Genomic DNA, 12,030 nt, shown 5'->3' with positions numbered 1-12,030 from the left:
ACCTTCCTTGTGTGCTTGGATTTTGTTGGTGTTGAATATGCCCTATCAAGCATTCTGAGGGAATCCTTTTTTTTTTTTTTTAAGGGACACAATCCCTGTCTCCGAGGCCCAACTGTTCTCACCCCAAAATTGTTAATCTTGTCAGGGTTCGGAACATCTGTGGCCCTCCAGATGTTGCCTTGACCATACTGGCTGGGGCAGCTGAGAGCTGGAGTCCATCAACATCTGGGGAGGTACAGATGTTCCCCACCCCTGCGTTAGGTGGGTCAGGATCTCCCAGTGTGATGAACAAGGAACCAGACATTGTGAAGACTGGCGGTCGGGGGAATGTCAGTGGTGGTGGTTCTGAAACCCACAATAAGACAATCACACCCCTTCCCAAATTAAGACAAGCGTGCATTTTTGATACTAGCTCTTGCTCCTGACAAGAGTGCCTTCATTTCCCAACTAATAATAATAATAATAATAATAATAATAATAATTTATTACTTATACCCTGCCCATCTAGCTGGGTTTCCCCAGCCACTCTGGGCGGCTTCTAACAAAGATTAAAAATACAATAAAACATCAGTCATTAAAAACTTCCCTAAACAGGGCTGCCCTCAGATGTCTTCTAAAAGTTTGGTAGTTGTTTTTCTCTTTGACATATGGTGGGAGGGCGCTCCACAGGGCAGGTGCCACTACTGAGAAGGCCCTCTGCCGGGTTCCCTGTACCTTGGCTTCTCGCAGTGAGGGAACCACCAGAAGACCCTCGGCGCTGGACCTCAGTGTCTGGGCAAAGTGATGGGAAGTGATTGGGAAGGCAATTAGGATTCAGTTGTACAGTGGTACCTCGGTTCTCGAACATAATCCGTTCCGGAAGACCCTTCAGGTTCTGAAATGTTCGAAAACTGAGGCGCAAAGAAAGGGCAGGCTGCAAATTCAACGGAGAAAACTGAAAAACACACGGCGGAAGCCGTTTGACTTCCAAGGCACGTTTGAAAACGGAAGCCTTTGCTTCCGGGTTTTCCGAAACGTTCGTCAATGGAGACGTTCGAGAACTGAGGTACCACTATACAGAGGCAAAAGAACAGCCTCGTCTCGAATGCCAAATGTGATCGTTGGTTACTTTGGGACGAGAGAGTGCTCTGCAGACGACCCAAAGCTGCTCTCTTCTCAATCTGTTGCTGTTTTGTGTGCAAATCCACACACACACACATTTTGCAAAACAGACATTCGGACACATATTAAAAAGAGGGTCTGAGTCGGCCCAGATTAAGAAACCCTACTTAGCCATCTTATTGACCATCTCATCTGTCTCCCTCCTGGTCCAGTGGTCAGCCCTCCTGAACAAGATGTGCGAAAAGCAAGGCGCAGTAAAGATGGAACAGAATAAGTGCTGCCTAATGGATGGTGCGGCCATGGAAAACTGTTTTGACCAGAATTCCCGCTTCCCAAATTACGATTTCAAGAATTGATGGGCGATTCTGTAGTGACCAATGTAACATTTGCAGCTTCTTTGCATATATATTGCGTGTGATTTGACTAGTATTATGTAACTCCAATTAACATGAAGCTGTTTCTTACCTGATCCTTCCCTATAAAAACAATCAATCATTATGGCCAAGGTTGTTTAAATGTTTTCTTTTTATTGTGTTTTTTCAAAAAGGTGTAGCCAATGTAACAGCTTTGCAACCTCAATAACTTATCTGTAACATGGGCAAGCTTTTCCTCTGAAAGTATGAATCAAATTTTCTTCTGTTTGTTGCACTATACTAGGGTTTCACGGCCAAGTGCCAAATCGTTGGTAATGTTTATTTGAAAACTGCAGAAAAGAGGTTTTCTGGCAAATGAAATGTGACCAACGTAACATGACCGATGTAACAATGTGACAATTCTTTCCTAGACAATCACAAAATAAAGGACTTCATAGCATGTGACATCTTGTATAGTTGGTCAAGTTTAATTCAATCCCTCCAAACCAGATACCTCCAGATCTTGGTGAGATTTCTAGAGAATTATTATTATTAAGCACTGCCTTTTGTGCCACAGAACCTGCTTTTGGATTTGTGTAAAATCTAAATTAATCAGGATAGGTGGCACTGGTGTTTTTTACAACTAATCCAGAATGCGGCAGCTAGACTGGTGACTGGGAGCAGCCACCGAGACCACATAACACCAGTCTTGAAAGACCTACATTGGCTCCCAGTACATTTCCGAGCACACTTCAAAGTGTTGGTGTTGACCTTTAAAGCCCCAAAAGGCCTCGGTCCAGTATACCTGAAGGAGTGTCTCCAGCCCCATTGTTCTACCTGGACACTGAGGTCCAGCGCCGAGGGCCTTCTGGCGGTTCCCTCACTGCGAGAAGCCAAGTTACAGGGAACCTTCTCGGTGGGCCTTCTCGGTGGTGGCATCCGCCCTGTGGAACGCCCTCCCACCAGATGTCAAAGAGAAGAACAACTACATACCAGACTTTTAGACGACATCTGAAGGCAGCCCTGTTTAGGGAAGCTTTTAATGACTGATGTTTTATTGATGGTAGGGATGCGGGTGGCGCTGTGGGTTAAACCACAGAGCCTAGGGCTTGCCGATCAGAAGGTCAGCAGTTCGAATCCCTGCAACGGGGTGAGCTCCCATTGCTCGGTCCCTGCTCCTGCCAACCTAGCAATTCGAAAGCACGTCAAAGTGCAAGTAGATAAATAGGTATCGCTCCAGCGGGAAGGTAAACGGCAGAAGCGGCTTAGTCATGCTGGCCACATGACCCAGAAGCTGTCTGTGGACAAACGCCGGCTCCCTCGCCCAGTAAAGCGAGATGTGCGCCGCAGCCCCAGAGTTGTCCGCGACTGGACCTAATGGTCAGGGGTCCCTTTACCTTTACTAGCACTGATGGTGACTGCCGTAAAATACTCTTATTCTTATTCTTATTCTTAATTGAATTTATATACCACCCTATACCGGGAGGTTTCGGGTCGGTTCCCAGAACAAAATCAATATATAAAACCACAAAACATAATCAAAATAAAAACATATATATGTTCGTTCATATGTTTTATTTGTACAAATGCCTCCAGGAAATGCCCAAAGTGGCAAGCAACAGAGAAAGCAGGAATGCATTTCAACACCAGACACTGTAAAACTGTTTCATAACATAAGAAAACAACAGGAGAAGAAGCATAACAGCATGCAAAACAACAGCGACATCCTTTCGGCACGGTGAATATAAGGAGATTGTATGAACAACATCCAATAATAGCAAAAACAGCAGAGGTATTTAACCACCAGGGTGCGCCTCTGCGTTGGCACTGGCCACTTGCAGCCGGTCTGCAGTGCCAGATCTTTTAGACACGGTTTAATTTGCACCTCAGCAGGACTGGAGCTTTCCTGGCTCAGCTACGCCTCTGACACATCACTCAAGATAGACGCTCAGCCATTTGTTTGGGGAACAGATTTTTTTGGGGGGGGGTTGTCTCTTCGCCCCCTGGAAAGCCGGAGGAGTCGGAGAATGACAGGACGCATCTGCCTCATGTTCTGGTCATATAATGAACATGATTCGACATCCTAAAGGACACAAAGTCTCCAGGATAAAGCATTTAATTTGGAACCGGTTTAAAAAGAAGAATAAATATTATTTTCTGGCAGGGGTAGAGGCAGTGGAAGGTTTATTATGAGCTTTAGGGAGTCAGTGGGGTGGGGGAGGCCAAAATCCATTCAATAGAGTGGGCCTTAGTTGTGCAAGCTGTGCAATGGGTGCAAAAAAAAAAGAAAAAAGAAAAAAGTTCATAAGGGGTCAAACAGGCCTTTTCTTATTTTATTTATTGACCATGTTTCTGGACCAATCAGTCATCTAATTTAGGCACGTCCAACAGGTATCACTGGACGTCTGTGGTAGATCACTGGTGGATCACTGGCTCCCGCCAAAGAAGCTCTCAACATCTTTGGCTCCCCTAAAAAAAGCTCAACATTTTTACCCTGCACCCCAAAAACAGGGCTTTCCTTCTAAAAAAAACCTCAACAACCTTGACCTGAACCCCCCAAAAGGGGGTAGATCACTGCTAGTTTTTAACTCTGTGAGCAAATCACAGTCTCTTGGGATTTGGCCACCCCTGAAAAAGAGCGTACAACATTTAAAAAAATGATATATAGATTCATAAAACCAAATGAACTCGTATTGACGCAAGCTTACCTTTGCAGTTCTCTCTGAAATACTACTCTTTCCCCTTTTATGGCCATCAAAATTAGTGACCATTGCCGCACCTTGTGGCACTGAGTTCCACAGGCTAAAGGCGCGTGGCGAGAATGGTCCCCAACATTCCAAACTGGCTCAGGGGGTTGAGCCTTTCATACATGGCTGTCGTCTCAATGCGTAGAGTTTATTCAGGTTTCAGAACAGACGTTTACCTAGATTTGGCCTGTTTTTAATTTCTCAAGGGCTTCCTGCGGCAACCTTACCTTGTCCAGGTTCCCTCCAAATGTAGCCTGGACTCCAACCCCCAAGCAGCCAGGATGACCAGTGGTCATTCGGAGATGTGGCCAGCTCAATATATTTTGGCACCCGAGGCAGACCCCCCCAAAGGCGTTACCCCAGGAAAGAAGGGGTGAGGGAAGATCTACATCAAGAACAAGGGCAGGGGGCAGAGAAAGATCAGCTCTGGGATCTGCCGCTGCAGCAGATCTTGCCGCCCAATGCTGGCACTTCATCTTGTCTCAGTGAGTTCCACTGGCAGAGTGAGAATTTGGGGCCTCGTCTCTCCCAGGTCCTAGTCCAGGGGTCGGCAAGGTTTACCTCACCTGGGCCGGGTCACTCCAGCGGAGATCCCTCCGTGTGTGTGTAAGCGCCCACACCTGCAATTTCCGTCATCTGCGCAGATGTGATTTCCGGCGCCACAAAAGCAAGTCCCTGTGCTGCGCCGGTTTAGCGCAGTGTGGGGGGACTCGCTGAGTGGGTGTCTCGGTTTGGGGGCATCTTGTGGGATGGTTAAATGACCCCTGTGGGCCTCTTGTGGCCCACGGGCCTTAGGTTGCTGACCTCTGTGCTAAAAGGTAAAGGTGAAGGGGCCCCTGACCATTAGGTCCAGTCGTGGCCGACTCTGGGGTTGCAGCGCTCATCTCGCTTTATTGGCCGAGGGAGCCGGTGTACAGCTTCCGGGTCATGTGGCCAGCAGGACTAAGCCACTTCTGGCGAACCAGAGCAGCGCACAGAAACGCCGTTTACCTTCCCTCTGGAGCGGTACCTATTTATCTACTTGCACTTTGGCATGCTTTCAAACTGCTAGGTTGGCAGGAGCAGGGACCGAGCAACGGGAGCTCACCCCGTCGCGGGGATTCGACCTTCTGATCGGCAAGTCCTAGGCTCTGTGGTTTAACCCACAGCGCCACCCGCGTCCCGACCTCTGTGCTAGTCCAACGCTAATTTTGGAGGGTCCCAGAGTTGGGAAGGAAAGTGCTAGCTTGTAGGGAGACGCTCTCCCATGGCTTCAGCTCTTGGGGGCAGCGAAAAACCAACCATGTCAGATATTGATCCATCTCAGAAACGGGACCTTTCCCTTGGACACAGATTTGGATTTCTTTTCTTTTGGTTCTAAGAAGACGTGCCGCTGAGCTAATCCTTGGCTTCTTGTTTCAAAGCTGACCTGTTTTTTCCAGCGACCAAAATAATCCCAGTTCCTTTGGTTTGGAATGGTGAGAGAACGGACTTGTTTTGTGGGGGGGGGGGGTGCAGGAGTGGGCGAACGAAACTTTGCACGACGGCAGCGAGGGACTTGGCACCGGCTGTGTTTAAAACAAACAGGCCCCGGGGGCCTCCTGGTCACATATTGAGGAGGGTGGGGCCGGGCACCGGGCAGCTTGGCCAGAAGGGTGGGCACCCATCCCAAGCAAACAGCGCACAGCTAATACAAGGCCCCCTTTTAACAACACGTCCCCCTTTCAGGCCGCAAAGTTCACAGGGGAAAGAAACACACACTGTGCGGTGTTAGAAAAACCCAGTCTAAGATCACAGGGGAAGGTCCTGTTAGGCCTGGACTAAACAATGGCCCCCTGGCTGGGGGGCCTGATCCACCCCCGCCCAACACCCAGCATTGCCCCCGCCACTCCAAAGCCAGTAAAACAATGGCTGGTTTCGAAAGAGAGAAGAGTTGAATTGGAAGGGGGCAGGCGGGCAGAGGATGACCAGAGCGGATGTAAGCTGAGTCCATTTATCCTGGCAACCTACTTTGGGGGGGCTGTGCGTGACTTTCGAAGGAACGCCAGAAGATGTTCTTTCCCCCCCTTTTTAAAAAAATAGTTTTTATTAAAAATTTCAACATAACAATTATCAAAAATGTATCCTCTTCATTCCCCCCATTTCCCCCCTCCCCAAGAAAAACCCTCCCCCCCCAAGACTTCCCTCAGCTCCTCTCTCTGATTCTTCAAGACATGTTATTCTCTGCATATTGTAAAATTGTAAAGATCCTTAAATTATCTGTCTATTGTATTAACAATAATAACTTTGTGTATGTTTATTCGAAACCTGCCAAGGAGTCCAATTCATTTTGTTGTTCTTTTTAGTAGTTTGTAAAAAGTTGGCTGATCGCCGAAGAATTGATGCTTTTGAATTATGGTGCTGGAGGAGACTCTTGAGAGTCCCATGGACTGCAAGAAGAACAAGTGCATCCATTCTGAAGGAAATCAGCCCTGAGTGCTCACTGGAAGGACAGATCCTGAAGCTGAGGCTCCAAGACTTTGGCCACCTCATGAGAAGAGAAGACTCCCTGGAAAAGACCCTGATGCTGGGAAAGATGGAGGGCACAAGGAGAAGGGGACGACATAGGACGAGATGGTGGGACAGTGTTCTCAAAGCTACCAGCATGAGTGTGACCCAACTGCGGGAGGCAGTGGAAGACAGGAGTGCCTGGCTTGTTCTGGTCCAGGGGGTCACGAAGAGTCGGACACGACTAAACGACTAAACAACAACAAAAAAGTTCCCATTCTTCTTTAAAGTCACAGTTGTCCTTGTCTTGCAGTTTGTATGTCAATTCCGCCAATTCCACATAATCCATCAATTTCTCTTGCCACTGTTCTTTTGTTGGGATTTCCTCATTCTTCCATCCTTGTGCTATTAAGACTCTTGCCGCCGTTGTCGCATACATAAATAAATTCTCTATTTCCCTTGGCAGGTCTTTTCCTACAATCCCCCCCTTTTTTTAAATGATATTTATTGAAATTTCAGAAAGAGGAATTACATAAAGAAAAGGAGAAAAACACACACACAAAAAAACAAAATCAATAAAAGAATGAAAAACACTTAAAAGAAAAAATACATCAATCTTTCCATACCTTACATTCATATCCTTGTTTCCCTGACCTCCTCATACCTCCCTTTTTTGTATTCCAGTTCAGTTAGTTAATTCAGCAATTTCTTTCCCTCTTTATTTTCTCTTAATCCTTTAACTTAATATACTATAGCTTTGAATTTTCACCTGTTATCAATCCATTTTTTCATACACCTTTATAGCATTACTGCTTAAACCACCTAACTTCATTCTAACATCATTCTAACATTCATTAATTTTGCAATATTTCTGTAAATAGTCTTTAAATATCTTCCAATCTTCTTCCACCGACTCTTCTCCCTGGTCTCGGATTCTGCCAGTCATTTCCGCCAATTCCATGTAGTCCATCACCTTATTCTGCCATTCTTCCAGAGTGGGTAGGTCTTGTGTCTTCCAATACTTTGCAATAAGTATTCTTGCTGCTGTTGTGGCATACATAAAGAAAGTTCTATCCTTCTTTAACACCAATTGGCTGACTATGCCCAGGAGAAAGGCCTCTGGTTTCTTCAGAAAGGTATATTTAAATACCTTTTTCATTTCATTATAGATCATCTCCCAGAAAGCCTTAATCCTTGGGCATGTCCACCAAAGGTGAAAGAATGTACCTTCAGTTTCTTTACATTTCCAACATTTATTATCGGGCAAATGATAGATTTTTGCAAGCTTGACTGGGGTCATGTACCACCTATATATCATTTTCATAATATTCTCTCTTAAGGCATTGCATGCCGTAAACTTCATACCTGTGGTCCATAACTGTTCCTAGTCAGCCATCATTATGTTATGTCCAACATCTTGTGCCCATTTAATCATAGCAGATTTCACCGTTTCATCCTGAGTATTCCATTTCAACAGCAAGTTATACATCTTTGACAAAATCTTAGTTTTGGGTTCTAACAGTTCTGTTTCTAATTTTGATTTTTCCACCTGGAAGCCAATTTTCTTGTCCAAATTATATGCCTCCATTATCTGATAATAATGAAGCGAGTCTCGCACTTTGTTTTTTAATTTCTCAAAACTCTGCAGTTTCAGTCTATCTCCATCTTGTTCCAAAATTTCCCAATATTTCGGCCATTTGACCTCCATACTGAGCTTTTTCTGAGCTTTCGCTTCCATCGGTGACAGCCACCTTGGGGTTTTGTTTTCCAATAAGTCCTTATATCTTATCCATACATTAAACAATGCTTTCCTGACAATATGGTTTTTAAATGCTTTATGTGCTTTGACCTTATCATACCACAGATATGCATGCCATCCAAATACATTATTAAAACCTTCTAAATCCAAAATGTCTGTGTTTTCAAGAAGCAGCCATTCTTTCAACCAGCAAAAAGCTGCTGATTCATAGTAAAGTTTAAAGTCTGGCAGGGCAAATCCACCTCTTTCCTTTGCATCTGTTAGTATTTTAAATTTTATTCTAGGCTTCTTGCCCTGCCAGACAAATCTAGAAATATCTCTCTGCCACTTCTTGAAACAGTCCATTTTGTCCACAATTTGCAATGTTTGAAACAAAAACAACATTCTAGGCAATACATTCATTTTTATCGCAGCAATACGGCCCAGCGGTGAAAGCTTCAAATTTGACCAAATTTCTAAATCTTTTTTCACTTCAGCCCAGCATTTTTCATAGTTGTCTTTAAATAAATTCCCATTTTTTGCTGTCATGTTAATCCCCAGGTATTTCACTTTCTTAACCACTGTTAAGCCTGTCTCATTCTGAAACCTCTCTCTCTCAATCGGTGTTAAGTTTTTCTCTAAAACCTTGGTTTTTAACTTATTCAGTTTAAATCCTGCAACCTGACCAAATTCTTGAATCAGTTCTTTTCCTACAATCCCTAACAGAAATGCTTCTGGTTTGTTTTTTTTACAAATGTTAATTTAAACATTTTCTTCAACTCATTGTATATCATTTCCCAATTTTTTTTTTATTTCTCTACATTCCCACCACATATGGTAAAAAGTCCCTTATCAGAACACCAGTGTGCCTGCCTTGCCCCCTCTATGCCCCCCCCGACCCCTCCGATCCGCAGAACCGGCGCTGTTACAGCTGCCCTGCAATACCTGTTCAGCCTTTGTATGCACTGGATCTTTTAGAGGGGCTTCAGCCACACTTGGAACTCCCTGCCAATTGACATCACCTTCTCCACTGTCCTCTTTGGGGCACTTGCTAAAAATGTTTTTGTTTAGGCAAGCCTACCCGGATGTGTATGTAGAACACGGGGTACGTGCTTCGATCTGGTTTTTAGCTGGTTGTTGATTCTCAAAAGAAGGTTTTAAATTGCTGAAATTACTGATAATTTCATTCCCCCTCTCAAAACTGCACTTCACTGGGGAGAGGCATTGGTCATTAAACTGCTCTGGTAGGCAAATAAGGGTCTCCGCCTAATAGCTCTCAGCATCCTTCACAAACCACAGCTCCCAGAATGCTTTGGGAGAATGCTTTGTATTTTTCTTTTGTATTGTTTGTTTTTTGTATAAGATGTATGTGATTTGTTTTTCTTTTTCTACTTTTTTCTTTTTCTGTAATTTTAAAATTGGAATAAATATTCTTAAAAAAAAAAAAACAGAATGTTTTGGGAGAAGCTGTGACCGTTTAAAGTGGTATTGTAGAAGTTTCCATGTATGGTAAAAGGTAAAGGACCCCTGGACAGTTAAGTCCAGTCAAAGGCGACTCATCTCGCTTTCAGGTGGAGAGAGCTGGCGTTTGTCCACAGAAAACTTTTCTGGGTCATGTGGCCAGCAGGACTAAACTGCTTCTGGCGCACAGAAACACCGTTTACCTACCTTCCTTTTCAGAGGTACCAATTTATCCGCTTGCACTGGTGTGCTTTCGAACTGCTAGGCTGGCAGGAGCTGGGACAGAGCAATGGGAACTTGCCCTGTCACGGGGATTCGAACCACTAACCTTCTGATCGGCAAGCCCAAGCGGCTCAGTGGTTTAGACCACAGCGCCACCCATGCTGTATGAACGTGGCCATAGTTACGGTGCGTCCCCTGTGATGCCAAGCGGTCTGTGTGCTTGCAATGACCAAAACCTCGGCGTGAAATAATCAAATGCTCTGCTTCAGCATATGCGAGGGCGTCAAAATAAAATCGCGGTATGTAATCGTCACGTTTGCCGTCCTCTCTTGAGGCATCGACATCCTGTGTTTTTCTTTCCTGGGGAAAGTGGAGAAGAGCTAGATGGAGCCCAGTTTGCTTTGGCAAGCGCCTGTTGCCACTCTCCCGCTGCCGAAGCGACGTTTGCTTTGGCCCGGCGGTGATCTGTGAAGAGCAGGCCACCCTCCCCGGGCCGTCTCCGTCCCTTCGGCCTCAGCTCTGTGAGCCGGCCTGCCTTTCCCTTCACACCTGCGTTCCCTCCTCTTGGCCCACAGGGCTGCCAGAAACCTCTTTTCATTCCCACATTCCTCCCCCCTTCTCTCTCTCTTTCCCCCCACTCCTTTCGGATTGTTTCAGCCTCAAGTTAATGAAGCAAGGCGAAGAAACAGGCAGGCTCAGAACATCGCGAGGCCACTATGGGGTCACTGGCTACCTAGGCCAGGTGCAGCTTCCGGCCCCACATCACCTGCCAAAAGACTGCCGGGCGGAATTTTCATGCATAGTTTGGAAACAAGGAGTTGAGGGCTTCTCGGATGGCTAAAGTATGGGCTTCTGGCTGGAGCTGAGAGCCGCCGGCTCAGCTTTTCAGTTCTGTGGAGAGAGGCCCTGCTAAAATCCCCACTTTGAATGTTCAATTGCTGCTGGGCTGTCCTTTTTTATTTTTTGCTTCCTCTAGCTGCCTCGAAGTTGTGCAGAATACCAGTTTTTGGTCACGGAGAAGGTTGGTTCCTGACACTCCTCGCTTTTTCCAGTCGCAATTTCTGGCACCGTGTGATGGCAGCAAAATATTATCCGGGCCAAGCTGGGTACAGAACTGAGCAGAAGGCCAGAAGAACTACATACCTTTTGTTATGGAAAAGTTCCGGGGTGAGAGACTACTCTCAACAGGGACGTGGGTGGCGCTGTGGTCTAAACCACAGAGCCTAGGGCTTGCCAATCAGAAGGTTGGCGGTTCGAATCCCCGCGACGGGGTGAGCTCCCATTATTTGGTCCCTGCTCCTGCCAACCTAGCAGTTCGAAAGCACGTCAAAGTGCAAGTAGATAAACAGGTACCGCTCTGGCGGGAAGGTAAACGGCGTTTCCGTGCGCTGCTCTGGTTCGCCAGAAGCGGCTTAGTCATGCTGACCACATGACACGGAAGCTGTATGCCAGCTCCCTTGGCCAGTAAAGCGAGATGAGCGCCACAACCCCAGTCGTCTGCGACTGGACCTAATGGTCAGGGGTCCCTTTACCTTTAGCTGCATCAAAGTTGTGCAAAATACCAGTTTTTGGTCACAGAGAAGGTTGGTTCCTCACACTCCTCGCTTTTTCCAGTTGCAATTTCTGGCACCTTGTGGTGGCAGCAAAATATTATCCAGGCTGAGCTGGATACAGAACTGGGCAAAGGGCCAGAAGAACTACATACCTTTTGTTATGGAAAAATTCTTGGATGAGAGACCACTCTCAACAGCCCAGCTCATCGGGGTGCAAGTCCCCCACAGGTCCATGCGGTCAGTAAAAGAAGGAAGTTCCAGCTAAGTAATTTGGGGCAAAACAGCAGTCAGTAGACCACGATCTTTATTGTTGTGCAACAGGTCCCAGCGGCGTAGCGTGGGTTGTCAGCACCCGGGGCAAGGCAAGTAATTTGCGCCCCCTAACCCGG

General features: G+C 46.1%; 1 protein-coding gene across 1 annotated transcript in view; it reads left to right on the top strand.

Moving 5' to 3' along the window:
* LOC308465081 (extracellular matrix protein 1-like) overlaps positions 1-1,919 on the top strand; it is a 7,131-nt gene extending 5,212 nt beyond the window's left edge. Inside the window, exon 4 of the mRNA XM_080984916.1 lies at positions 1,314-1,919. Coding sequence (XP_080841042.1) covers positions 1,314-1,457 — 144 coding nt within the window. The 3' untranslated portion in view covers positions 1,458-1,919. The remainder of the gene's footprint in view (positions 1-1,313) is intronic.
* Positions 1,920-12,030: the final 10,111 nt, after the last annotated feature.

Source organism: Podarcis pityusensis (genome assembly GCF_964106645.2).
Source record: "Podarcis pityusensis genome assembly, chromosome: 16".
Classification (NCBI taxonomy): Eukaryota; Metazoa; Chordata; class Lepidosauria; order Squamata; family Lacertidae; genus Podarcis; species Podarcis pityusensis.
Note: the sequence above shows the minus strand (reverse complement) of the source record. Positions and strands in the feature narration are given on the sequence as shown.